Source organism: Parasteatoda tepidariorum, chromosome 2, assembly GCF_982258835.1.
Source record: "Parasteatoda tepidariorum strain Cologne lab strain chromosome 2, Ptep-v5.0, whole genome shotgun sequence".
In the NCBI taxonomy this organism is placed as follows: domain Eukaryota; kingdom Metazoa; phylum Arthropoda; class Arachnida; order Araneae; family Theridiidae; genus Parasteatoda; species Parasteatoda tepidariorum.
Window position 1 is genome coordinate 300,486 of NC_141756.1, and position 27,300 is coordinate 327,785.

Sequence of the window (27,300 nt, forward strand, 5' to 3'; positions counted from 1 at the left end):
CTTTGCTTCAAAAAGTAAATACTCTAATGCACATTCTAATTTTTTATATTGTCTGAAATATATTTGAATCTTTAAAAGAGATTTTAGGATCAATATTGTTAACTGCTGAAAAAAAATCGAAATACCACATGGATTTCCGATACTATTATCATATTTTAAACATTTCAAAAAGTGATTAGTTGAATATATGCAATTTTAATTGGAAGTGCCTGAATAATATCAGATGAGAAATAATGGAATTTTAAAATCCACATGGAAAACGAAATCCGTAACTGTTGAAAATGCGAGAAAACGGTGATTTCCTTTTATTTAAAATAAATAATAAAATGCATGAGTAATAGGACCATTTTGTGTGGTGCAAACAGGTACTGGTATGGAAGTATCCCTAGTAAAGGGATGTAAAAATTGAACATTTAAAATTACTTTATTAGATCAATGCATAATAAGATTTACAAAATGAAAAAGTTCTGAGGGAAAAAAAAGATACCTATAAATCATAAGTAACTGCATCAAAATATTTCTTATTACTCTAAATAAAATAAAGCCGTATGTAACAACAACAAAATCAATTATAGTATGATTATATTTATATTTAATGGCTGAATTTTTCTTCTACTTCTAATAACTACCAAGTTAAGTCAAACTTGAGCCCTCTTTTTGAAAAATTAATTTAAGGAAGTTTTTAAAATACAAACTTTGTGCTCCTTTTTTAACTGCAGAACGAATCATTAGTGGACTCTTTTTGAAGTTGGGGATCATACACTAATTAAGTTTTTCCATGTGAATTCAGGAAGGTTTATGAATCATCATCAATTTTAAATTTTCTTTCATTCCTCTGACATATAATATTGATAAATCAGATAAATAATTTTCTGTAAATCTGCCAAATTCTGCCTCTTTTTTTTAAACCACTTTCAAGTAAAATATTTAGTTGACAATTATAAAATTGCAAATATTTGATAAGTTGAATTGAGGGGCCATTTATAAAGTGTAAAAAAGTGATTAAAGTATCATATCTATTCTATCCGATTGGTTTCTAAATTTTGAGAACTTTTGAATAATATTATAATGGAAAAAATTATTAATTAAATTTTACTACCTTAAAATTTTGAACGGTAAGTTGGGATCACATTTTTATATGATAGACAAATCTTAATATAAAAAATGATACAAATGTTATATAAAAACGATCAGCTGTTACAAAAATTTGAATTGACCTCTTTTTGCAGTATACTTATAAATGATTTTAACAGGGTTGGCAAGATTTTGCCACAGGTGGGAAAAACCATGGTAAATACCGGTAAAAACCGTCCTGGCAAAAACAGGTTTTTGCCAAGCAAATTGGCAAAAAGTGGCAAAAACCTATATTTTCCAAGATGAGAGGACAAAAACACATTTTTGATAAAAATTATTCCTAAAATTGAAATATATACTATAAATATAAATAATTACAAAAAAATTAACAAAATTATTATTCTATAATTAAATGATAATGTAATAATATATCATTTTAGTAGTTTAAAACATTATTGATTGGAAAATTTGTGATTATTCTTTTTTTTCCAGTGAAATGAACTTATTTTAAATTAATATAACTATAATTTAAAACATAAAATATCTATCAATATGTGCAGTTAATTATTATACAAATAATAATTTTTTATAATAAATAATAATATTATGCAAATAATAATATTTATTTATTTGTAAAAAAACATTTATTTTAGGATTCTAAAATGAAAAGAGATCACAAACTTTCAATCTTTTAAAAATTATTACCATTATATTAATTATTAATATGTTAAAAATAATTTTTTCATGTAATGTATCAAAATTATTATTCCTTATGATTGATTTAAATTTGTTTCAAGTATTTTGTAATAATATTTAATCAGTAATTTAGATAATTTGGTTTTTGCCGGTTTTTACCAGGTTTTTGCCACTGTCCTGGCAAAAACCCCTTTTTGCCGGCAAAAACTCCAACCCTGGATTTTAATCAAATTAACTAGGAATGCAATGAATAGCGATTTTGATGAATAGCAATATTTTTTTTTAAAAATTATTAATAAGCATTTATATATATATATATATATATATATATATATATATATATATATATATATATATATATATATATATATATATATATATATATATATATATATTAGTATGTGGCTAAGAGGTGGAAATAAGCAGGTTTCAGGCACCAGGCTGTATGTTATTATTTATTGAGACATATTCATTGAAGAGTTAGCATTCAAGTGACACAAAATTGTTGTGCTCCTCAATAAAAGTTAGGGAAAATCTTGCAAAGTAAATCTGTAAAAATCTTTCGTTTTAGGGAAAAAGGGAAATCTTAATAATTATAATTGGTCTATTAAATAGATCAAGGGAAGAAGTATTTCTCACGGGTTAAGTAGAGGGATAAATGTTAATTAATGCATACTAGAAATAGATTAAAAGACAGGATGTGAATATTAAAGTGTGAAAAAGAACTTTTCATTTTGAATAATAAATAAAGAAAAAGATTTAGATAAAGGAATAGTATAAAATAATTAGTTGAAGCTTTTTATGGTACTTCAAAAAAAATTAACAAAAGAGCACACTGCTACTATATATATATATATATATATAATAAATAAATAAATACAAGAAAACACTAAGAAAGTTAAGAAAAACTTTATCTTTTGTTTTCATATTTTGTAATCTGGCAATCTTTCTGCGAAAACATTTCTAAATCATTCTTGAAAAATAACTGTCCATGTAAGTTGTTATGATTTTGCTACTCGCTTTATAGTCCCCCCTTTTTAATGTTTTTTATTTTTTTTTATTATTTCTTTTTATTTTATTTTATTATCTGTTTTTACATGTTATATTTACTTTTTATGATCTATTTTTATGTAGTTATTTTTAAAAAAATTTTTTTGAGTGCTCCTCACACTATTGTATTAATATATTTTGCTTTGGCTTTATTGATACAATATCAGAAAGCACTCTGTTTTGCGGATATAATCGTGTGGGCTGAAGAAAAGATTATATCTTTTTTTTTTCCGGCTTTTTTTCCGGTTTTTTAATTAACATTTCACTTCTTTTTTTTTTTTTTTTTTAAATAAAATATTGCTTGTTGTTTTTTTACTTATTATTTCCCACCCCCTTCTTTTCATATGTCTATAATTTTTCTTTGTTTTTTTCTTCATTTTGAACTTATATATATATATATATATATATATATATATATATATATATATATATATATATATATATATATATATATATATATATATATATATATATATATAGTTCAAAATGTAGAGAAAACAAGGGGAAAATTACGGAACAATGAAAGAAGGGGAGAAAAAAAGAATAATAAAAATAAAAGTAATGCTTGCTTCAGAATCATGATGATAATATTAATTTAAATTTTTTTGATTTGGATATTATAAAAGAAGAAAATATCTGCTTTGTTGATTTATACGGTAAAATAAATTGTTTTTATTTTAATATAAATAAACTAATTACCTGGAATTCTAATGTTTCTAGGAACATATATTTAAATACCACTTTTAATGAAATTAATAGAATTAAAAGAATATGTAGTAATATTTATTTATCCAAAAAACGAATAAACTCTTTCAAAATTTGATAAAAAACAATGGATACCCAACTAAAGTAATAAAATTCTATATAAAATCTATTGAGTTAATCGTATATTATTGTTGATATATTTACTAAAAAATTTCTTTGTTAATTTATATAATTTTTCCTTGTGCAAATCCTTTTCAGGCAAATCCGTGGCAAAAATGATTTACTATAAAAATTTCTTTGTTAAATTATATAATTTTTCTATGTGAAAATCCATTTTGGGCAATTCGGTGGTTAAAATTATTTACTAAAAAAAATTTCTTTGTTAATTTATATAATTTTTCCATATGCAAATCCATGGCTAAAATTATTTACTAAATAAATTTCTTTGTTAATTTATATAATTTTTCCATGTGCAAATCCATTTCAGGTAAATCCGTGACTAAAATTATTTACTAAGAAATGTCTCTGTTAATTTATATAATTTTTCCCTGTGCAAATCCATTTCGGGTAAATCCGTGGCTAAAATTATGTGCAAAACAGGCAAGTCATGTTTCTTTCTCTTTTCTATTTTATTTATTTTTCTTAAATAAATATTTATTTTCTATAATTATTAATTGTCAACTTCTTTAATTTATCCAGTATAATATTACCTTGTGCATATCCATTTCGGGCCCATCCATGGTAACTAACAAATCAAACGCACTTCAGTAATGCAGTAAGAATGCACTTTAATACAAAAATCCTCTAGTTGCGCTTTTAGCTCAATTTGCGCTTATGTTTTTATTTTTTGCAATCTGGCAATCCTGTTATGAAAATATTTTTAAAATCATTTTTGAAACATTTCCTGTTCATGTAAGTTCATTTGAGTTCGCTACTCACTTTTTCGATTTCATTAAATGTTTGATTCTGTTTTTTCTTTATATTTTATTTTCTGGATTTTTTTAAAATTTTTGTCCTTTTTTCGGATTTTTTTTTCTTTCTGGTTTCTTGTTATTATTATTATTATTTTTCTTTTTTTTTTATCCCCTTCTTTCATTGTTCTGTAATTTTTCCCTTGTTTTCTCTACATTTTGAACTTATTTTATGAGTTCTATTTACTTGCAGCTTATGCGCAATAAATAAAACTTATTGTTTTTTAAAATTTTCTTCGTGTTTTTTATATTTATTTATTATGCTATGTATATATATATAGGATATTTAAATTTAGTCATTATTGAAAAATAATCAAAATTATATTATATTATTGGTATATAACATATAGAGAAAAAAAAATCATAATTTATCCATGTGAAATATTTAAGATAAATAAAAAACTAACTAACAGCCATAAAAATTACTAAAAAACAAAGAGAAAAAAAATTCCTCCTAATTCTTAAAACAAAATTTTAATGCTAAAAATAATATGCCATGCTATCATTAAAAAGCCCAAATAAACAAAAGGTAAACAGGAAAAATAAAAATCCATCATTATTCTTGAAAGAAAATTTTAAAACTAAACATCTCAGTTTTTCAATTACTGTGTTTTCAAGAAAAAGTGAAAAAAGTCTAACAGAAAGTCTAATTTCGCTTTCTCACATTGCTGTACTTTTAGAAAAAAGTGACAATAAAGGAATAATGTTTATTAGAAATGCTTTTTAATAAATGCTGTTCCATAATAAAAATGCTGATAAAAAAAGTTAATCAAAAGAGAAAAATAATTTCATAGTTTTTTAAACATTACAATAAGTAAACAGAACAATAAGAAAATAGAACACAAGAAATAAAAATATATCACCTAAAAACAGAAAATAAAATATTTAAAAAAAACATAATAAAAAATGATATGAAATCTATAAAGCAAGCAGCGAATTCAAATGAACTTACATGAACGGGAAATTTTCAAGAATGATTTAAAATATTTTCGTAATGAGATTGCCAGATTGCAAAAAAATGAAAACAGAATCGTAAATTGAGCTAAAAGCGTAACTAGGGGAGTTTTGTATTAAAGTGCGTTCTTGCTGCATTACTGAAGTGCGTTTGATTTGTTAGTTGCCAAGGATGGGCCCGAAAATGGATGTGCGCAAGGTAATATTATACTGGATAACCTAAAGAAGTTGACAATAAATAATTTTAGAAAATAAAATATTTATTCAAGAAAAATTTTTTTATATATGTATAACATAGAAAAGAGATAGAAACATGACTTGCCTGTTTTTCACATAATTTTAGCCACGGATTTGCCTGAAATGGATTTGCACATGGAAAAATTATATAAATTAACAAAGAAATTTTCTTAGTAAATAATTTTAGCCACGGATTTGGCGGAAATGGATTTGCACATGGAAAAAATTTACAAGGAAATTTTTTAGTAAATAACTTTTGCCACTGATTTGCCCGAAATGGATTTGCACATGAAAAAAATTATAAATTAACACAGAAATTTTTTAGTAAGTAATTTTGATAACGGAAAATTAAGAAAACTTATTGTTTTTCTTAATTTTCTTCATGCTCTTTTTGTTTTTATTTATTATGCTATATATATATATATATATATATATATATATAGGGTGATTCATAAAGAAGTATGCAATTTAAAAGCACTTATAAACCAATGTAAGATATATGTTATCTGCAACAGAATTGTATGGGATTATTTTAAGTTTTGTTAGGGACAGTCGCACATATTCTATGTATGACCCCTTAGTCACATGATGCACATCGATCGCCATTATTCACGTGACACACCCTACATTTTTTTCTAGATAATACATGTATTGATTATTTGTTACTCCTCAAATATTTTTCTAAATTCTATATCAAATTATCTTTTAGGAAATCTTTGTGTGTAAAGAGTAACTTTTGGAATGGCTGTTTATCAACGCAAAAGTAAAAAGAAGAGTGGAGAGTCTGTCACGGAAGACTCAACCCAGAATGAGTTACTTATATTTTAGCTTTGATTTTTAAAATTTTTAGTTCAATTTTTTAAAAAATATGCAGTGTTACTTGTATTTAACTATCATTAATGTGATCACATGCAAGTTTTATTTTGTTATATAAGACAATGTCAGTTATTGACATGATCAGATCATTTGAAATGGCAGTAGTAATGAGTATTGAATTTTTAGAATCAGTACAACTTATCCTTTATTAAAATGTGTCAACCTTATTTTTCGATTCTTAACAATATACAAGCATTATTTGCTATTATAATCTATATTTTTAGAGAGAAAATATAAAATTACCTTTAAACAGGAGAAACATTTTAAAATATGCATTTTTAAAACCTTCCAATAAAATATAGAATAGTCTACACTTGCATTTTGGGCACTTGAAATATCCCTGTTTTGCATAAAAATTAACATATTTTATGCATAGTTGCCATGTAAGTTTGAAACTAAAATATTTTAAACTTTAATAATTGATGGAACATGAAACAATTAAGCATGCTTTGTTTACAATTTTTTTTTCAATGTTGTAATTTAATTTACTAGTTTGTTTTTTATTATGCATTAAGCCTTTATAATTTTTTTAATAATTATTTTCACAAATATTTTTTTTTTAATTTCACTTCAAAATATCATTAGAAATTTTCAGAATTTAAAACCCCATCTATAATTATATTTATTATTTTGGTTTTGATTGTTGTGGTGTCTGCCGATATCACTTTCTATCATACGTGATGACAGTCTTTAGTTGCAAAACAGTGGCGCTGCCCTCTTGATCCAAAAAGAGTATGTAAGGACTTCATTCAATGATCTTTGCTGCTATTCTTCTGTTTACCTTTTACTAGCATGTTATTTATTATATTTTATCGTTGGATTATTAAATACAGTTTTAAGTCATCATAATTCTTCCTTGAGTATACCTCGTCAAGATGCACACATTTTAATAGTTCAGTAACTGTATTATAAAGAGTCGCATCATAAATTTATGGTCTTGATTTAAATTTAGCCTTGCAAGTTGATAAAGATTTCTTATTACCCATTTTAAACAAAGAAATAATTTTGTTACAACCATTAAAAGCTGTGGACACATAATGAGAAATATTGAGCTATATGCAAAACCTTGATAACTTTGATACTTCTTTTGTTATAAAAATTTTTGCAAAAACTTTTACAAATTGTTCTTTTTGTTTATCTTTAAATCTGAGCAAAATTACTTAATTACTAGAGTGCTATTGAAAAGGTCATCTAATTGGGTCAGAACAGAAGGTGTGAACTCATATAAAATGTTACTGCATTCTAGCAGAGCAATAGGTGACATAGTTAAAGTGTACTTTTGAGAAATGTGAGCTTCATCCAGAGGAGTCTTTTTTCACTTTCATTTATCTTTTCATTAATTTAAATTTTCATTTCTTTTTTTTTTTTTTTTAAGAAAGATTTTTTTATTCTCTGTTGTGAAGAATTAATTCCTCTTTTAAAAGGAATAGATATTTTAAGTAATGAAATCAAATGATGGAGTTTTTTTTTAAGTAGGAGAAATAGTCTGTCAACAAAGAAATTTTAGTCTGTGTTGTATAATAGTTAAAAACATTTGCTTATTTCTCATAATCACTTCTCTATTTTATTACTCTTGAAGGGTTATTCAGGTATCAATTTTTAAACTGAATATTTATGTAAATGATTAGCTTATCTTAATTCTCTCTTTCAGGGATGAAGGTGGTCAAAATTTCCAAATTCCCTGGAAAAGGATTTTAACCCGAGTGGTACTTTCTGCTTTGTTGATTTTTGTCATTTACTATTCCTCAGACAAAGGGGATCCCCATGTGTTTGCCAAACAGAAAGAATCGTTGGTATTTAAGTCCATTGAAGTGCCTTGTTCGAAAGAATATTTAGAAGACATTTCTAAATTCAAAGGTTTGTTCTTGCAGATTCATTTTTTTTTTAACCTTTTATCTCAAAGTGACAGGTTTATAGCTAGGGAGAGGGCTTCAAATAAATAACTTCTCCTCCTCTGGAAAAACTTTTAAGTAAAAGAACCATTTTTCATATTTTTTTTTATGATTCTCATCTTTATAAAAATTACCATTCCATTTCAAAATAGATAAAACGTCTGTAGAATTGCATAAAATTTTTTTTTAAAAATTAGGTTATTTCATTTTATATATCAATAATAAATCTTTAATTTATTGACTTTAATTTTGAAGGACATTCAATCCCTAAATCACACCCTCACTATGATCTTGTGCAATGAAAAACATTGTCTTTTTCAATATTATTTAATTGTAATATTTGTATGTTATTTTCATCAGTCATTATTTAAAAAAAACTTTTTGAATATTGACTTTTTGAATTTTGAACATTATGCTTTAAAACTGTTTTTTTTTTTTTTTTTTTTTTTTTTTTAATAATAATAATAATATGGGATGTTATATGGTTTCATCTTTTAAAAATTAATTAATCAAGAACATTTATTATCATTAATGTCAGCATTTCCAAAAATAATGTTTAACATTTATCACACACAAAAAAAGAAATTGTTAAAGATTTTTAGAAAGCATTACATTTAAAATGGATGTTATTTAGCTTCAATTACTTTAATATTAATTCAAAAGCCAAAAACACAAGAAAAATCTAAATAACAAGAAAAATAATATTTTTATTTTGTCACTATCTCTAAATTTTAGACACATCTGTCTTGTTGTAGATATAAAACAATATGTGCTACTAGAGCTCTACGTTCATATACTTCATATTTTTCAGTAGTACTTATGCCTACCATTTATCGATAAGAAGATAAGGAAAGTACTCCTGTTTGTTTTTTAGTAAATTTACATCAAACTACAAAAATACAAATGTTATAAAAAAGAAAATGACCAACCCAAATATCTTAATGATAAAATTAAAACACATTTTTCCAATTATGCAGAAAATTTTAAAATTACAATGTGGACAACCAAAATTTATCATACAACACAATTGTTCCATTTAAAACTGTAGCCTTTCTTAAAGTATCAGACCACTATGCAAGTAAACAGGCATCTAATTCAAGATCTATTAAAAACAAGGAAAGTGGTCTTAAAATCTGTTACATGATTCATTTATCCAACTTCTTTGTTAACCACTGCATAATAGTTTGTCAAATGTAGGAATAATTAAATTAAATAAATTTCTTTCAGGTAATTTTATTATAAAAGTTCAGTTCATTTGCAAAACGGGTTAACTTTTTAAATCAGTGTTACATTAATTAACGTTTAAAAAATACTTAATCTTTTGCTTGTATTATTTATGTCTTAATTTTACAATGCAACAAAGCAAAATTTCATTAAAGTAATAGTTTATTAATGAAAGTATTAGGAGCTGAAAGAATCCTATTACATGTATGTGTAATCTTAACTTCTTACACATTACATATCACACGTTTGAACATGTTAATGGCTTTAATTACCTTGTTTTAAATGACAACTGTGAGCAAATTAGATCGTGAGATAAAATAATGTACTGCCACAGCTAGTAGTTGTCTTAATTGATTGAGGAATTTTCTACAATCAAAATGAGTGAAAAAGGAAACAAAAACTCTTTTATATAAAACCATTATTGGCCTTTTTATTTTAAGTCATTATTAGACTTTTGGTATTATCCCTGGCTTTCCTACCATAAAAAGAAACCATTTGAAGATAGTTTTATTCATCAAATTTATTTTTATTGCTTTTTAAGGTGTATGGTCTAATTAAAAAAATTTGATTATTATTTTTTTTTAATTATTTTGCTGACTTAAAGAGAAGTTATCTTTTTTTTAAAAGAAAAAGAAACTTTTCAACGACTTATTTGTGCTAATCCAAACTACTGAAAAAAACAATACAATACAATAAAAACAATACAAAACAAAATATTTGAGATAAATATCTTTCAAGAGATAAATAATAATGATTCGCAATTGTGTTAGTGAACTGTCCTGTTGGATTACGTTAGCATTTTTTTCATTATGATTTTTTTTTTAAGTTTATTTTTCATGCAGTATTTTGTTGAAATTAAACCTAAGGTAACATAAATTTTGAGATGTAAACTGATGGTTTTTTAGCAATGTCAACTTTGATTAATACAGAATCATCTTTATGAGTTATATATTTTTTTCCTTTTACTTTAAAACTTGAATTTAAAAAATATTATTTTAATTGAAAATTTAAAGATGAAAAATTTTCCTTGAGATTCTCTCTCTACAGCCCAGCCATGAAGTCAAAATACTGTGGTTTACCAAATATTGAAGAAAAAAAAAGTTAAAACTCTGAAAAACCTTTCCATATGCTGAACAAGATTTTAATATTTTATTAACTCTCTTAACGTTAGTCTCGAGTTTTTCCAAACTCTTAGCTGCAAGCTTTCCTGCTACAAAAAACTGCTTCTGCATGTTAGTCAAAGGAAGAGTAGTTCATAGCAGGTAAATTTCTGCACAATTTTACCCAGGGTTAATCAAAATCTGCTCGTCTTCTGGAAAAGGGATTCAATGAAAAATTTTATAAAATTTCATATTAGTATAATGGTTTTTGCTCAAATATTGTATTGGTTTTGGAGATGACTTTTTCACAAAATATTAATGGATTCCATATTCAAAGAAAATAAAGCAAGTGTCACTCTTTTTCATTTTGAAAATAATTTTTATGATCATACGTTTTTGTCAAAATACATAAAGTATGTTCAGTTATGAATTTATTTGGCTTATTTTTGTACATTCACTGTACATTGGTTTCATGTTTGGTACTGTTTGGACAATACATGAATTGTTATATCAACCAACTATTGTGTGTATTCATATACTTCTTTTTTAATGATTATTCTTATTTAATCTTTTCAAATTTTGTGCCAATAATGTTTTTGTAATTGTATTCAATTGAAGCAATGAATTACAGGTTGTGCTCCAAAGAGTTGTGGAAGATTAGTAACAGACGTTGTTGTTACACCCGAGGAATCTGCTCATCTCTTAAGGTGAGTTTACAGTAGCCTAATTCAACTTATCTCATCATTTGTTGCACAAGCGTTTCACTTTTGATATTTTTATTTTCTGGATTTCTTTTTTCATGTTTTTATAAAGGATTAATTACATTATTGTATTTTTTCTTTAAATATGAATTGAATTTTAAAAAATTAATTGAATTTTAAACAATGTGAATAGTTTTTGGTTTCTTGAAATGAAAAGGCTACTACAAATTTGTAATAGATTTTCATTATTCTTTGAAAAAAATTTATTCTCATTTTACTGAAAACCAATTTCTCTCCTATTAATTAATCAATATTTTTATAAATCTGAAAAATCCTACATAGAATACTATTATGAGACTAACTTGTATTTTGCATTGTATCATAAACTTTTTGATTGTTATTTTATTGAAGCTGTCAAAAAAATAATTGACTTTTTGGGAAAATTTTATATCCTTTTAAAAATTTTAAAACAACTTTTTAGTTTGAAGATTGCAATCAGTAGAAAGAAATAATAATGTGACATCTCTCTTATACAAATGAATCTCACAACCATTTAAAGCATGTTTATAAGAAATTGTGGTTTTTATTTGCATTAATTAACTGAAGATGTTGCTATTAGAGCTTATTTTTGCCCATGTAACTGCATGCTTATTCTTCTCAATTGTAACTGCATTCTATCTTAAATCAGCCGGAAGTTTAATTACAAAAAAATAATAAATAAAATAAAAATTGCACAGTATTTCTCTTCATTATTAGCATAAGGTAAGTTGTTTTTAAATTTTTTTTAAATTTATATATTTTGCATTTCATTTGATTGCTAATACTTGGTTGATCGGTACAGATTATAAATTAATTTGACTCTAAATAAAAAAAATTTCTATTATATAGTCAATGCTCGATATAATGAGCTTCAAGTTTTGGGCAAAAACCGACCTTATGACCTGAGGTTGTGATATTTTAAATGGATAAAAATACCATTAATTTTAACATTCAGAATTAGTAACTAACAGAAAATTTAGTAACAATGCAACTTTACTTTCTATAGTAATATAAATGTAAAATTATCCTTTAAAATAATGCTTCTTGGGTGAAACACTCTTTAAAAATAACTTGCTGTTTTGGGGAGTCATTTTTGATGAATAAGGCATTTTCAAGATAAACCGTGCAAAGAGACTGACATTTCACAAAAAGAGAACAATCAATTTTCAACCATGAAGAGTAGATTCGATAAATGTATTCTATCCTTTGAAATAAAATAGTTACACTGATTATGAAAGCTTTTTTAATCTATTAAGTACTTACAGGACCGATTTCCCCATCACAAGGTAACATACTCTTTAGATTATCAATGTGTGAAGCAATCTATGTTTCACTAAATTTTTTTCTCTAAATTTCAAGAATTTAGGGGGTCATATCACTCTTCCTTTGTCAAAGTGCTTACATTCATTGTAAGGTAATAAATGAAATAATGGTTTGAATAGTTCCTTTGGAATTCTTTTTCAATTGATTGATTTTCGGTTGCTATATTGAAAAGAACGGTTTAATGTGGACATTCTAATAGACACTGAAATAATAATGGAAGAACATCTTATGTTTTAACAAAAGTGTCACCTACTAAAGATGGATTGTGAAGGGATTAAAATTAAATCTTAGAATTGCTGGGAAATGGAAAAATATTAAGACTCATACTTCAAGATTTTAAATCAAAGCAATATTTGTCTAAAAATATATTTCTTAAGGAAAAAATCCTTTCCCTGTTTAAACAAAAGTTTGAATTTTTTTAATGGGCACTTCAAAATTTGAACAATGAAACTATGCAATTTAAATTGCAAATATATTGGAACACTTTTTCTTTTAGCTTACCAGGTTTCACTGAAAAAAAAAAGGTTTTCTTTTTTGTAAAAGAATTAAATCTAAGAAACATTTCTATCTAAACATAAGATTTAAAAGATAGTATCACAAGATCCATAAAAAAAAATATGCCACCGGTATTGCAATAACCAATAAAATTTCTTGAAATTTTATGACCTATGTAGCTTGTGAAGTTGGAACATCTAACCAGGAAAAAAAACTGCCTTTGCGGAACTACTTTCATATTTTAATGCTTTAATAAATTTGACTGATTATAATTCGACTTATCAAATTATTGTATTATGTTAATTAATGTATTGTATTTCAATTAAGATTTTTAAATTCTTTGGTTTACTGTTATAACTCAACTTATCTAACAATCAGTTTTGTCTAAATGTTAATGTTTTAAGCTTGTTTAAAGTTATGTGTTCAATAAGTTTACAAGAAATGCTTGAGGGTGATTTTCTCAAAATCTATATATATATTTCTCTTACACGGCGACAAAAAAAAGCATCATTACAACTCCCTGAATGGCAACGCTTGAAAATCGACCAATTATTGCCGCTAAAAATGTCACATGCCAAATCTAGATGAAATGGCTCAACATATAGCGCTTTTAAAAACGGAAACTGAAATAACCAGAGAGAGCATAAGCTAGGCAGAAGTGAGTAGTCTTTGTCGATAGATCTCTATTTTAGTATTTTGTCAAAAGCACTTTTTTTCACGAATTTATATATTACGAATTTATTTGACGATTTTTTATTTATATCACGAATTTATTTGTTTTACTAGAATTTACTTGTTTATGCAGGTTTTTCCATTGCAATTCACTTATTTCAATTATTAATTGACTTAATTATAGCCAAAATTTTAACCTTTTTAAAGAGATATCAGTTTTAGAAATTTTATCTTCAGATTTTATACTATAGCACATTTCTATTAGGTTTAACGAATTACATGTCATTTATTTGAATTCAAATCTATTTTAATGACTTAGTATTTACTAAAAAGATGTAATTGTTTTTTAAAAAAAGTTGTTATATGGATTTGAATGATTGTTTTCAATTCTTAGTTTTCCTGTTTTCAATTCTTTCAATTTCAATTCTTAATTTTCATACGTAAGTTAGTAGCGAGGGAAGCGAGCTTGTTTTGCGAAGCAAACCATATAAGATTGCGTAGCAATTTTCGGGGGTTGGCGAGTGCTAGCGAGCAGGGGGCGCAGCCCACTAGTGTTAGGAAAAATTCATCTCTTAATTAACTTTACGTTTTTACATTAAGATTTTAAATACGCAAATCAATGACCAGCAATACAAAAAATTTAAAAATAAAAATTTTGTGACAGTTTTAAGTTGTAATTACATGAAAAAAAGTAATTACTGTCCTATCACTTAAATGCTTTAAGAACCTATGAAGAAAATATTTAATTTTTGTATCTATGAATCAATAATTAATAAGTGAATAAGGGAAAGCATTTTAAATAATGTTTAAATGAAAATGTAAGGAATATTTCCTTTAAAAATAGAGTATATATCTTAAATTTTAAAGAAATATTTAAAAAATTTATACAAATTTTACTTTTTTATTGCAAAAGCATCTTTGTATGACTTATATTTTATTATATTTTTTAATTTAAAATGTGCACAATCGCACATTTTGTAAGCAAATGCACAATATTTTAAATCTAAAACTCTTGTTATTTTAAAATGTACCGGAACAATAAACTGAAAAACACCATTTGCTCTATAATAATTTTTTTAAAAAAAACATAATAGATATTGGATGTTTTGCTTTTTAAAATATAATTTGCAGTTTTCATCTAAATTGTTGATGGTTTAAAAAAGAATGGAAATTAGCCTTGGGGGGCATTTTTTAAATGAGATATATTTAATTTTTGTTTATCGTGTGCATACAACCAATAAAACTTTTCATCAAAACAGGCCAGTAAAATTTTACCTAACTACTTACTTGGGTAGAAGGTAGAAATTTTATTCCTCATCTTCTTCTTATCACATTATCACATATATAATTATTCTAAAATTAAGAAATATCAACAAGTAATAGAAACTGAAGTTGCAGCTTTCTATATTGTGTAAAGATTTTTTTTAAGTAACCACATTCTTATTTATACTCACATTTTTTAAAGAAAAATTGACAAAGTAAAATTAAAATTTCAAAATTTAAGCATTAATGTTGTTGAAATTATAACTTAATCTTTTTGCCTTCGAATACTTTTAAATATTATTGAAATTAATGTAAGCACTAATTTGTTTAAAATATATAATTCAATATTACTATATAACAGCTAGTAATCATAAAACAATGTGGTAACAAAATATTAAGATACAATAATTTTTAATTTCAAAGTGGTGGCTTTTGAATGTCCCCATAGGTGTCCATGCAGTGTGAAAGGTTTAAATAACTGTGCAAATATTCTATAATAAATAGTCTATGCAATTCTTAATAAGAGGAAAAAAGAATGCAAAAAGGCGAAGTAAACTTCCAATTCGAAAATTTTGATGATGCATATTCAAATAGATAGTCATACTATATCAGAATATGTATGCATTTGTCTCTGTAACACTTTCATAATACAGTAAACTACTTTCAGAAATATGTGTTGGGGGCATGGAACAATAATGACATTTAACCTTTATTTTATTTATTTAAGAATATATTTTAAGCACAAAATGTGTCTGGTGAATATTGTTTTTTTGTCCTTGTGAGTATTTTAAGCAAAACATACCCTTACATAATGAAAATAAACATTTTAATGCAAAATATTGCGTAACATTAATGATATTGAGAAAATAACCCATAACAATGTTTATGAAACAGATTAATGGAATTGTGTATAGATCCCTGGGGATGGACAAAAAAAAAAATTGCAACAAAATTGAAGTTAAATTCTTTTTTTGCAGGTTGTGTAAGAAAGGTTTAGCATTTGGTGGTTCTTCTGGTGGTGCATCCATACTAGATTTGCATTCTGGAGCTTTATCACATGGTAACACTTTCATAAATATTTATGAGTGAGTTTTGTTTTAGTTTTACACTCATTCTTAGATATACTGATTTTATAATTAATTTTTGTTCAATAGAAACAAAATTATATGTACGCTATTACAAAAAGTAAAAAATATGTGAATTATTTTTGATGCTGTGTGTGTGATTTTGATTTTCTATCCTTCATGAGTGACATTTATTTCAAATATTTTATTATTTCAAGAAATATGAGACTTAAGTTTCATTGATATGTCCAATTTTTACCAAAATACTTTTTTAATTTTCTTAGAAAACACCTGAAGATAATAGGGTCTCACATGTTGTATTGATCTAAGAGATAGAATTCATAGTTCAGGAAAATGTTTTTTTATTAAAGAGTTAAGATATTTTAGAAAGTAGGTGCCCCAAAAGAAGTGATGCAGTATTCACCTTTATTTACACATGAATGGTCAAAATTATGACATAATTCATAACTTTATAATTAGATACAGAAAATATTGTTTGTCAAACATTTATTCATAACAATTTTGCATTAAAGGAGTGTGGGAAATGCAAATTGGATTCCACTGACCCTACTTTTGAGCACAATTTAAACTAGTCGAACACCCTATGCTGAAAACAAAGAGATTTACAGTTTGTAGGAAACTGCTCGTTATACAGTTTACTATAACTTATATTTTTCAGCAATTTTTAAACTTCATATTTTTAAAAGTCTTTTAGTTCAAATTTGGGACTTGTTCCTACAAAACTTATTTTAATAGAGTAGGATTCAGTATGATTTCTTTAACGACATTTGTGGTCCACAAACTCCTTAAACCTCTATTATTTTAAAAACTGAACTTCTTCAAAAAGTAATATTCATTATTTTACTTAGCAACAGTTATAATTCAGCCCCCCCCCTCACTTGTTCTCTTATGAAGTAGAGCTCAAATATGAAGATGGTAGAGGAACTCTGTTGTTGATGTTTGCTGGCATTGTTTGTATTTTGAGGTATTCCATGCTGGAAATAATAAAAATATTTTTATTCTTAATCATACAATAAAAAGAAAGTATTCTGAATAAACTCTGCAGTTAAATTAATGTTGTTTTGAAATGACTAACCGCAGCTGAATTTTTATTGGTTTATAAAATAAAATTTCATTCATTATTTTTAATATGTCACCAAATGTTATTTCACTGACCCCTCCCTGAAGTAAAATTTTTTATGAGGTTTTTTAATGTCTGAGAATGCTTTCAGATAAAAATTTAGTTTTATAAATTTTAACTATGAAACCATGAATTTCTTAAAGTAGGCAAAATACTTTGCTCTGTAAGTAGTTTGGCATTGAATGACAGACCAATAATTTAGTATGTGATTGAAATAATGTGGTATAAATTAATAGAGTCTTTTTTGGACTTGAAATCTTGAGCACAAATTTTTATTTTTATTATTTTGTGTATTTTTTTATCTGCTTTTACTTAATGTTTTTCTTCCCCAGAAATAAAAAGCTTTGTGGGGTACAGTCAACCACTGCTTTGTATTTATTATAATTCTTGTTTCATTAATAGTTGTACCTACCACTTCTATTTGGAGGAGATTCTTCTCTAAAAGTGTTAAAGAACAAAAGTATGCATTATAAAAGCATGGGGAAAAAATAGTTCGTGCATTAATAAAAGTATGAATAAAAACTTGTGATCTAAAAGCAGTTGGATTCTTCTATATGCTGAATGGCTGAGTTAAAAGTGTTAAAGAATAAAAGTATGGGAAAAATTGTTCTTCGTGCTTTTAATTTACTTATCTTAGCACTTTTACTAATTTTTTTTGTACACAACCTAAATATTTTTTAAAAAAAACTTCTGATCTAAAAGAAGTTGGATTCTTCAATATGCTGAATGACTATAAGCTGTACTTCTTTTCCTAAACATTATGCTTATTAATAGTGGCACGCAAATCCTCAAACCATAGTAAATTATAGAAATTATTTCTACATTTAAAGGAAGCTTGATTTTTAGGATGTTTTTTATCCCAATATTTATGTATTATGTAACTTGTACCAAATATGCTTTACTAAATTTTTCAAATACTTCTCTTAGGGAGGCATTTATTTCGCGTATTCAAATAATGGTAACATTTTTTATTTTGCTTTTTAAAATCTTTTTCAGTGAAAATTGCACTTATAAACTTTTCAAAATGAATTGTGCTCATTCAATAGAAAAACGTATAGCAAATAGTAAAAAATTTAATTCCCAATTTTATAACCTTTTAAAAGCAAGAATTGGATTTTGAAAAAAAATTTGGCAATTTGTGATTCTAAAGATGTTTTTTTTTATAATGAATTCTGCCTGCTTTAAATGTGTGATAGGAATTTTGACAAACATTTAATGCCCTACACTCATGCTATTGCTAAAATATGTTTTATTTTTAGGAAATTGAAGACAGACAAGAATAATATTTTCTCCTCTACTGATTTCAAGGTCTACAGGTACGAATTGAATTTGATTTAGAGAAAATTCTTTTTATCAACATATTTTTCTTAATATGAGTGAAATTATAGGCTTTCATGAGAAAACTTTTGCTTCAACTTAGTTTCTAAAAGTTTCTTTTTTATGACTTTTGCTCATCACTATTGTTTAAGTATTATTATGATTATTTCTAATTATTCTAAGCTAGAAATTAGAATTCTATAGAATTGTTAAATATTTCAACTTTTTGTTTTGTTTTAAATTTGTAGTAGTATAGGAAATCTCTTACATAATGTACTCCAAGGAATTTCATCCTAAGCTCCCACCAGTATATATTCAAAATGTTGTTTCCACATTAATTTTTAGATACATTTTTCAGTTTTGTTTGTTATACATTATACTAAATCTTGCTTGCTTGAGCTTTTACTCATTGTTACCTTATAATCTATCATTCCATTGAATAAAATACATTTTTAAGGAATACAGCTGCATTTTTTATATTATAAGATAATATGATTATGTAACTTTTTGTTCATTATTTTATCTGTAAATAAATACTAATTATTTATTATTTTTAATAATCTCATTTTAATCATTTCTGAATTCACAATCATTTTTAACTCTGAAATTACCGAAATTTCAAACATCCAATTTTCCATACAGTATTTGTTACTTAAGAATTTTTAAAAGCTAAGTGATTTTTTAAGGAAAAAAAAACTAAACTAACAATTTTTCAATCATGAGTTATTCATGGATCTTTCATTTATATTATCAAGAAATAAGTAATACATTTTGGGAGGCAAAACTTTGCAAATGAAAATTAAAACATTTATTAAAGTTTATGATTTGTCTCTTTCTTTTGATTTAAAAGAAGAATTAATCCCAATTAACAGTACGATGAGGTATAAATTTTAAATTAGGCCACCCACAAAAACAAAATTATTTTTTTACCAAATTGTTCAATCACATACTCACCCGTATTTTTGTTCTAAAATTCTTTTGTAATTAAAAAACTTAAATATAATTAAAAATTTTAAAAAAATTGAGAGAGTATTAACTAATGGGCATTTTTATAATAAATATCTATACTTTCTATTTTTAACTTTAATGAGAAGTCAACCCAATAAATATTTCAATATATTATGAAACTTTTAAAAAAAACCAACGTTTTATTTCTGTTTTTATTAATGCTGAACATAATGTGTTTATGGATTCTGAGTAGTAAAAGCATTATTTTTTTCTTTACAAATGGTTTAACTAAAGTTACTTAATCACCTTTAAAAAGTGCTTGCGAAATTGTTGAAAATTGTAGTGTTAAATATATTTTAAGATACCCTTTAATAAATGCATCTGTTTAAAATTTTTCTTTTCATGTTTAAATGAAATTATGTTAGTACATCTCAAAAAAAAAAAAAAATTATAAATAAATACTTTACAAGAAACTTTTACAGAAAAGGTTCACTCCCAGAAGCAAGATTATATCAAATGTTCTATGAGAATAAAGAAGAAAATTAATAAGTTTTATTTACTGTGCATGAGCTGCAAGTATATAGTTAAAACTCTCATAAAATAAGTTAGAAATATAGAGAAAACATGAAAATTAATAAGGATTAATGAAAAGAGAAGAAGAAAAATTTTTTAAATAAAATATTTTTTAAATATTTAAATAAAATTTATTTAAAAAAACAAACATTTCAAGGCCAGAAAAGATATCTCTAAAGCTCACATGATTATATCGCAAAAAGGAGTGCTTGCTAATATTGTATCAATATAGCCAAAGCAAAATATATCAATACAATAGTGTGAGGAGCACTCAAAAAATTTAAAAGAAAATAGAACACATTAAGTGAAAAAAATATAAAAATTAGAACATATGAGGCAAAAAATAATAAATTAAATTAACGAAAATTTAGAACAAAACGAAATCTATAAAGGGAGTAGCAAATTCAAATGAACTTCCAATATATACTGTAATCTTTCAAGAATGAATTAAAATATTTTCATAATAAGATTGCCAGATTACAAAATATGAAAACAGAAGTGCAAAAAGAGGTTCAAAGTGTAAATAGAGGGATCTTTTTCTTTTGCATTCTTACTGTGGTATCGAAGCGTCATGTTTGATTTGTTAGTTACCTTGGATTAGCTCAGAAATGTATGTGCTCAAGTTAATAATATTAAACTGGATAATTTAAAGTTCATAATTAATAAAGTTGATATTTAATTATACAATTTTTATGATTTATGAAAATTAACATTTATTTAAAAAAGAAACGTGATTTGCTCGTTTTGCTTAGAATTTTAGCTGTGGATTTTCCCGAATTGAATTTGTATATGTTAAAAATATAAATTAACAAGGAAGTTTTTAGTAAATTTATTAACATATAATTAATTCAATGATTTTGTATAGAACCTAATGGCATTAGTTGAGTATCCATTGTTTTTTATCAAATTTTGAAAGAATTTGTTTTTTATCAGTAAACGTTAACACATATTCTTTTAATTCTGTTCATTTGATTAAAAAGGGTATTTATATAAATGTTTATAGAAACATTAGAATTTTGAGTAATTAGTTTCTTTATATTAAAATCAAAATCACTTTTTTTATCGTATAAATCAACAAAGCAGATGTTTTCTTCTTTTTTAATACCTAAATCCGAAAACTTAAAATTTATATTATCATCATGATTACAAAGCAAAATTAATTCTTGGAGTCAAATATTATTGAACAGAATTGTATGATCATGAAAGTTAAAGATAGTTAAATCAAAAAACAAATTTTATATTAAGAGTATAATTTTTTCATAATAGTGTAAAAATAAGTTAGCTAAGAGAGATGAAAAGCTAGATACTTGTTTTATTCCATCAATTTGAATAAAAATATAACTTCCACTGTAAAGATAATTATTAAAAAGACAAACATTAATTAGAATTTCTCAATAATCAAAATTGTAATCAAGGATATTTTTAAAATCATACTAAGAGTAATATAAATCATATAACTCAAAAGAACATCTTATGGTTTTGAAAGGGGAATGCTATTGCAGAGATCCTGGAAATCGAAAGTTGCAGTAGAATTAATTTTATTTTGTTTAATAAATTCTGAAATGGGTTGATTATTAGTGATGATTTGAGAAAAACCTTCTTTAATAATATTGGTAATAATTTTGTTTAAGTAGTTAGAAAAAATGGGATCAAGTTTAGTTAGCTAAGTATTAGACCCACATGTGGTTGTTTTAAATTTTATAGGAATTTTAAGAAATTTTGGACTGATAATTAAGTAAGAAAGTTGTATATTGCTAATTTAATTTTTTACCATGTATATAAAGCTAAAAAAATTTTTAATGGTAATATTATAATTTAAATTACTAACCTTAATATTTTTTTATTATTTTTTAACTCTTTATTTAAAAGTTCAATATAGAATTTTTTTACAAAAGATTGTATAATTATCGTTAACTTTGTCTATGGGGTTGATTTTTAAAAAAAATTGAGGTTGTTTCGTTGATCGATCAATTTTAGAACAATTTGTTGAATTATTATTGTTATTTTAATTTTCCTTATTATTGAAAACAAAATTTTCAAAGTAATAATGAATAACCTAAACCATTTTTCATTTAATGTGTTCTATTTTCATTTCAATTTTTTGATTGCTCTTTACACTATTGTATTCATATATATTACTGAGGCTATATTGATACAATCTTAGAAAGCACTCCTTTTTGCAGACATAATCGCGTAAGCTGATGAAGAGATTATATCTTTTCCTCATTTTGCTTTCCTTTTTTTAATACATTTTTAAAAATATTTCATTTTGATAATTTTTCTTCATTTCTTTTTGTTAATCTTAAATATTTTCCCTGTTTTCTCTATATTTTTAACTTAAAAATATGTATATATATAACATAAATAGCTTCAACTAATCTTTTTATGTTATCCTGCCAGCTTCTAAGGACGGCAGTCATGAGAGCAAGACAAACAGGCACAGGATTTTTAAAAAGAACAAATTAATTTTATTTAACCATCGTAATCAGAGAATGAATAGCCAAGTGACACAAAATCAAAGTGTTCCTCAATGAAAGTTTGGAAAAATAAATCTGTAAAAATGTTTTATTTTAGGACGGGAAAAAGGGAAAACCATGTAATTATAATTGGTTTATGAAATAGGTCGAGGGAAAAAGTCTTTCTCGTGGTTCAAATAATGGGAAAGATCAAAAATGTTAATTCATGCATTACTTGAAGCCAAAAAATAGATTAAGAAACAAGATCTGAATATTAAAGTGTGAATAAAAGTGTTTAGAATAATAAATTAAAAAAAAGATTTAGGTAAGGGAATAACATAAAAAGATTAGTTGAAACTTTTTATTTTACATGTACATATATGTATGTGTCTATAATTGTATGTGTGTGTATATAAAATTATTGTATTCCCATATTATTAGAGATTCTTGAAAATAAAGAGAAACTAATTATCGGTGATCCTTTGAAGCAAATAAAAGGATGACAAGTGAACTGTTTCAAATTTCATGTTCTACCCTGTTTTTTTTTTAATTATAAATGATGGATTGTTAAGGTTGTGGTATTTTTTTCCTCGACCTTTTAAATTTTTTTTCTTTCGGGGATTGGAAGCAAGTGAGAACAAGAAGTTTTTTTTTTTCATTTGTTTAGCATGAACTACAAAGCATGGTAACCATAACAAATTATGATAAGCATGCATTTTTATTGCTATTGGAATGCAGCTTTGTTTTTACACTTTCTTATTATAGCACATTTATTTAGGCTAAAAAGATATCCAATTCATTTATAATTGGAGGTTAAGGTTTTTATGATACGAACAATTAAACCTGAAAAATGGTCATCTTGATAAATTATTTTCATCCATGTTTAAATCAAAATTTAATATTGTTTAGTTTTGTAAAATATGATATACTCTACATAAATGGCATTTTCAATTCTTTTATACTTTTTCTAATAAAAAAAAATTACCAATATGGTGTTAAGGTATATAATAAATTGATTGATAGTGATTCCATATTTTTAACACCTTAGCTTTTGAAAATACACTTAAAATAAATGTACTACTTAGAATATTTTTAGGGAAAGAAAAATAAGGTAAATAGAATTAAAGTTTTAGCTTATTACATTTTATCTATTTATCATTTTAATTTATTTTCTCACATTATTTATTTATTCATAGAAGTCTACTATTGAAATTACTCTTTTTCATATCTAAAAAATACATCCATTTATTTTTTATTTACATTATTTCAATAAAGATTCTCCACATAATCTAAAAGCTTACCCCTACTGGTTTTCAACTCAAATTAAAATTAGGTCATTTGTGCCACTCAAATTAAATTTTTTACTTAGTTATGCAAATGTTTTCAGCAATGTTCGTGACAAAATACAGAAGGCTATTGCTTACAATTTTGGAATTCAAATGAATAAGCTCTACTTGACTCATCCAACATTTTTTTCTGAGATGACTTCAAAACCAGCCATGACCACGCATGATGAGTATTGGCATGTTCACATTGACAAAGTGAGTATATTGACGCCACACTATGAGACATCCTGCATGTTTGGATGAATCTAAACCATTTACTGTGAATTTTCTAACTTTATTTATAAATACACTAATAAACAATGAGATTATTTGATTAAAATACTTTTCTTCTGTTTCCTTGAGTAAAAAAACTAAAATTAAATTATTAAATAGTATGTTTTGCTAATTAAAAGCTACAACTTAATTTTTCTTTCTCTTTTTTTTAAAGTTTTAACTGTTTCTATTTTTTTCCAATAAAAACATTGGTTTTTTTGTAACATTTTTCGATTTCTGTAACTGTGTATTCTGAAACTATAAAAACCAGTTTTTCTTTTCTAATTTAGTATGCAACAAATTTAATGTGGAGGGCAAAAAAAATATTGCTGTTCTGTATGCAAAATTGTAAGGAGATAAAAACACAATGTCAATACTTGGACTATGTTATCAAGTTATTAGACCTGTTTTTAGACTTATCATTTGATAGGTCTCTCATGTTTTTTTCTATAATTTGTATAATTTAGAATTAGTTTTACTTGAAATCTGTTTTAAAATCTCACCTGTTTTTTTAATATTTGGTTTAATAATATCTTTATATTGAAAATTATTAAATTTTTGTTTTCATAAATGTGTAAGCATTTATCAAAAAAGTGTGTATAATCCATTTTCAAAATTTCGTTTACCGATTTCTTAGACTCTCTCTCTCTCTCCATAAAAATATTCTTTGCACAATACCTCTGTTCATAAATTTGTTTTTATAATTTTATGAGCAATTATATTAAAATAAAACTTTTCAAGTGCGTCTTCGGAAAAACATTTCACTAACAGTTCATAAAATTTTTATTTATAATTTTTAAACATTTATTGATAATTTTTAAGCAAATTAAAACATTTTCTAACCTTTTACTTGTGATTGGTGTAACAAGTTAACAAGAACCATCAGAACCAACAAAAATTCAAGATCAACAATTTATCCCAAAACTTAAATACAAATCCCACTTTTATAACTTTGTCGAAGTTTTCTTAAATTAACAATATCATTTATATAAACTATGAAATCTTTTTCATGATGAGCTTCAAAAAACATGAGTATATAAAATGTTGCCTGATAAGATTTTCTAGGAAAGAAACAAAAAATAGAAAAGGGCAATTAAGGTGTTGTTGAAGTGATTCAAATAAATATATTTTGTGAATTCATCACTAGTAAAGTTTCAAATCTCCCTTAGGAAACATATCCATCATTTCATTATACCTCCCTTTTGTATCTAAACAATTACAATGAAGACTTTACAGGAGGGCGATTTGTATTTGTTGATAAAAGTGCAAATGTAACTGTGGAACCCAAAATAGGTGAGTGTTCTTTTTTTCTCATCACCTATAAAACTTTTGTAGTTGCTGAAAATTATGACATCTATATGTATTAATGTTATTAGAAAATTGTATTTTTTTTTCATAATAGAAACTTTTTTTGTCCTATATATCATGTATTGTACATCATGTATTTTTTAAATTTATTAATTTTTATTCCTGCTTCTGCAATGTAGTATTTACAAAGTATGGTTATTGTTAATTTCTTTCCTTATTTTTGCAAGCTATTTGTCAGTGCTTGCAAAGAAGAATTCTAAAACAGTAAGACTAAGCATTCGGTTTTGCCGAATTGATACCATTGTTTATATAATGGCTTTAAAATATAGGGTGAATCGTTCAAGTCCTTATTGGCTGAGTAACGGCTATAAAATATTGGGAAAATCGGACAGTTTTATGTAGGGTTTATATTGGTTGAATAACGGCTATAAAACATCGGTTGAGTCGGACACTTCTGTATCGAACCGATATAGGCAGAATTACGACTATAAAATATCGGGTGAACTTAACAAATTTGTAAAGGACCGATATTGGCTGAATAAGGGCAGTAAAATGTCGCACGAGTTTAACAATTTTATATAGGGTAAACCTTAGCTGAACAGTGGCTATAAAATATCGGATGAATTGGACATTTCTATATCGGTTCAATATTGGCAAAATAATGGCCTTTTAAAACATTGTTAAGCCAAGATTGATGAATATTGGCCCAATGATTTCCCAAGTTATTTTGCTATTTGGGTATATACTAACTTAAACAGATTGTGTATTGTATTTGTAAAAATAAAAGATTATTAGAATAAAATTTTATAATAGTTAGATCTAAAAATTTTAAAAATTAGTTTTAGTTGAATATTTATTTACTAATGTTTAAATACTTTAAAAAAGAATAAAGTCTATTTCATAAATTTATTTATTACTACAAAGATAACTTATTTTACTTTTATTTACAACTTTTTAAGAATATTATATTGTTTGTATTCATCAATGTCTACATTTTTAAACTAAACTTTCTTAAAAATCAACAAGTTATATGAAAAATAAATTTTGTTAAATAAACATTTTTGTTTCAGGTCGTGTCTCTGGGTTCACTTCCGGAGCAGAAAACCCTCACCATGTAGAACAGGTGAAGAGTGGGAGCAGGTATGCCATCACAGTCTCATTCACTTGTGATCCAAAGCAAGCTATCGCTGACCCCACCGCCAAGAAGTTCTCCGCATAAAATATTTCTCCTCACGTTAATTGATCTAAGATGCATTTGATCAGAAACAAATTATTTAATGCACATATATTTTTATCATTCTAAAATGTTCCAGTATTAAATCTTTTTTAAGAAAACAATAAAATCTGTGCTGATTTTATCTGTTTTATTTCTTCTCATTAAATGATAAGAAGCAAAACCTACTCAACTTGTAGTAGCTCTTAGTAAAAAAAGAAGTTTCTTGTTTTGTTTCAATATATTTATAACATGCTCAACAATTACTCAACCATTCCTGTTTTACATTCCTAAATTATTTTATTCTCATTTGTTTGCATGAATCAGTCACTTTGAATTTCATGTTTATAGAAATACAATGAATAATCAGTTAAATGTAATTTTCTAATAATAAACTGTTTTTCATTAAA

At 25.1% G+C, this 27,300-nt stretch overlaps 1 protein-coding gene across 2 annotated transcripts in view; it reads left to right on the plus strand.

Annotated features, from left to right (window-relative positions):
* Positions 1-27,300, plus strand: part of LOC107454085 (2-oxoglutarate and iron-dependent oxygenase domain-containing protein 3) — a 57,143-nt gene extending 29,843 nt beyond the window's left edge. For both annotated transcript variants that reach the window (XM_087156747.1, XM_087156746.1), the window contains exons 2-9: positions 6,397-6,499; positions 8,215-8,420; positions 11,411-11,486; positions 16,250-16,357; positions 18,737-18,793; positions 24,159-24,312; positions 25,539-25,662; positions 26,748-27,300. In XM_087156747.1, the coding sequence (XP_087012873.1) occupies positions 6,429-6,499; positions 8,215-8,420; positions 11,411-11,486; positions 16,250-16,357; positions 18,737-18,793; positions 24,159-24,312; positions 25,539-25,662; positions 26,748-26,896 (945 nt within the window). In that variant the 5' untranslated portion in view covers positions 6,397-6,428 and the 3' untranslated portion in view covers positions 26,897-27,300. The remainder of the gene's footprint in view (positions 1-6,396; positions 6,500-8,214; positions 8,421-11,410; positions 11,487-16,249; positions 16,358-18,736; positions 18,794-24,158; positions 24,313-25,538; positions 25,663-26,747) is intronic.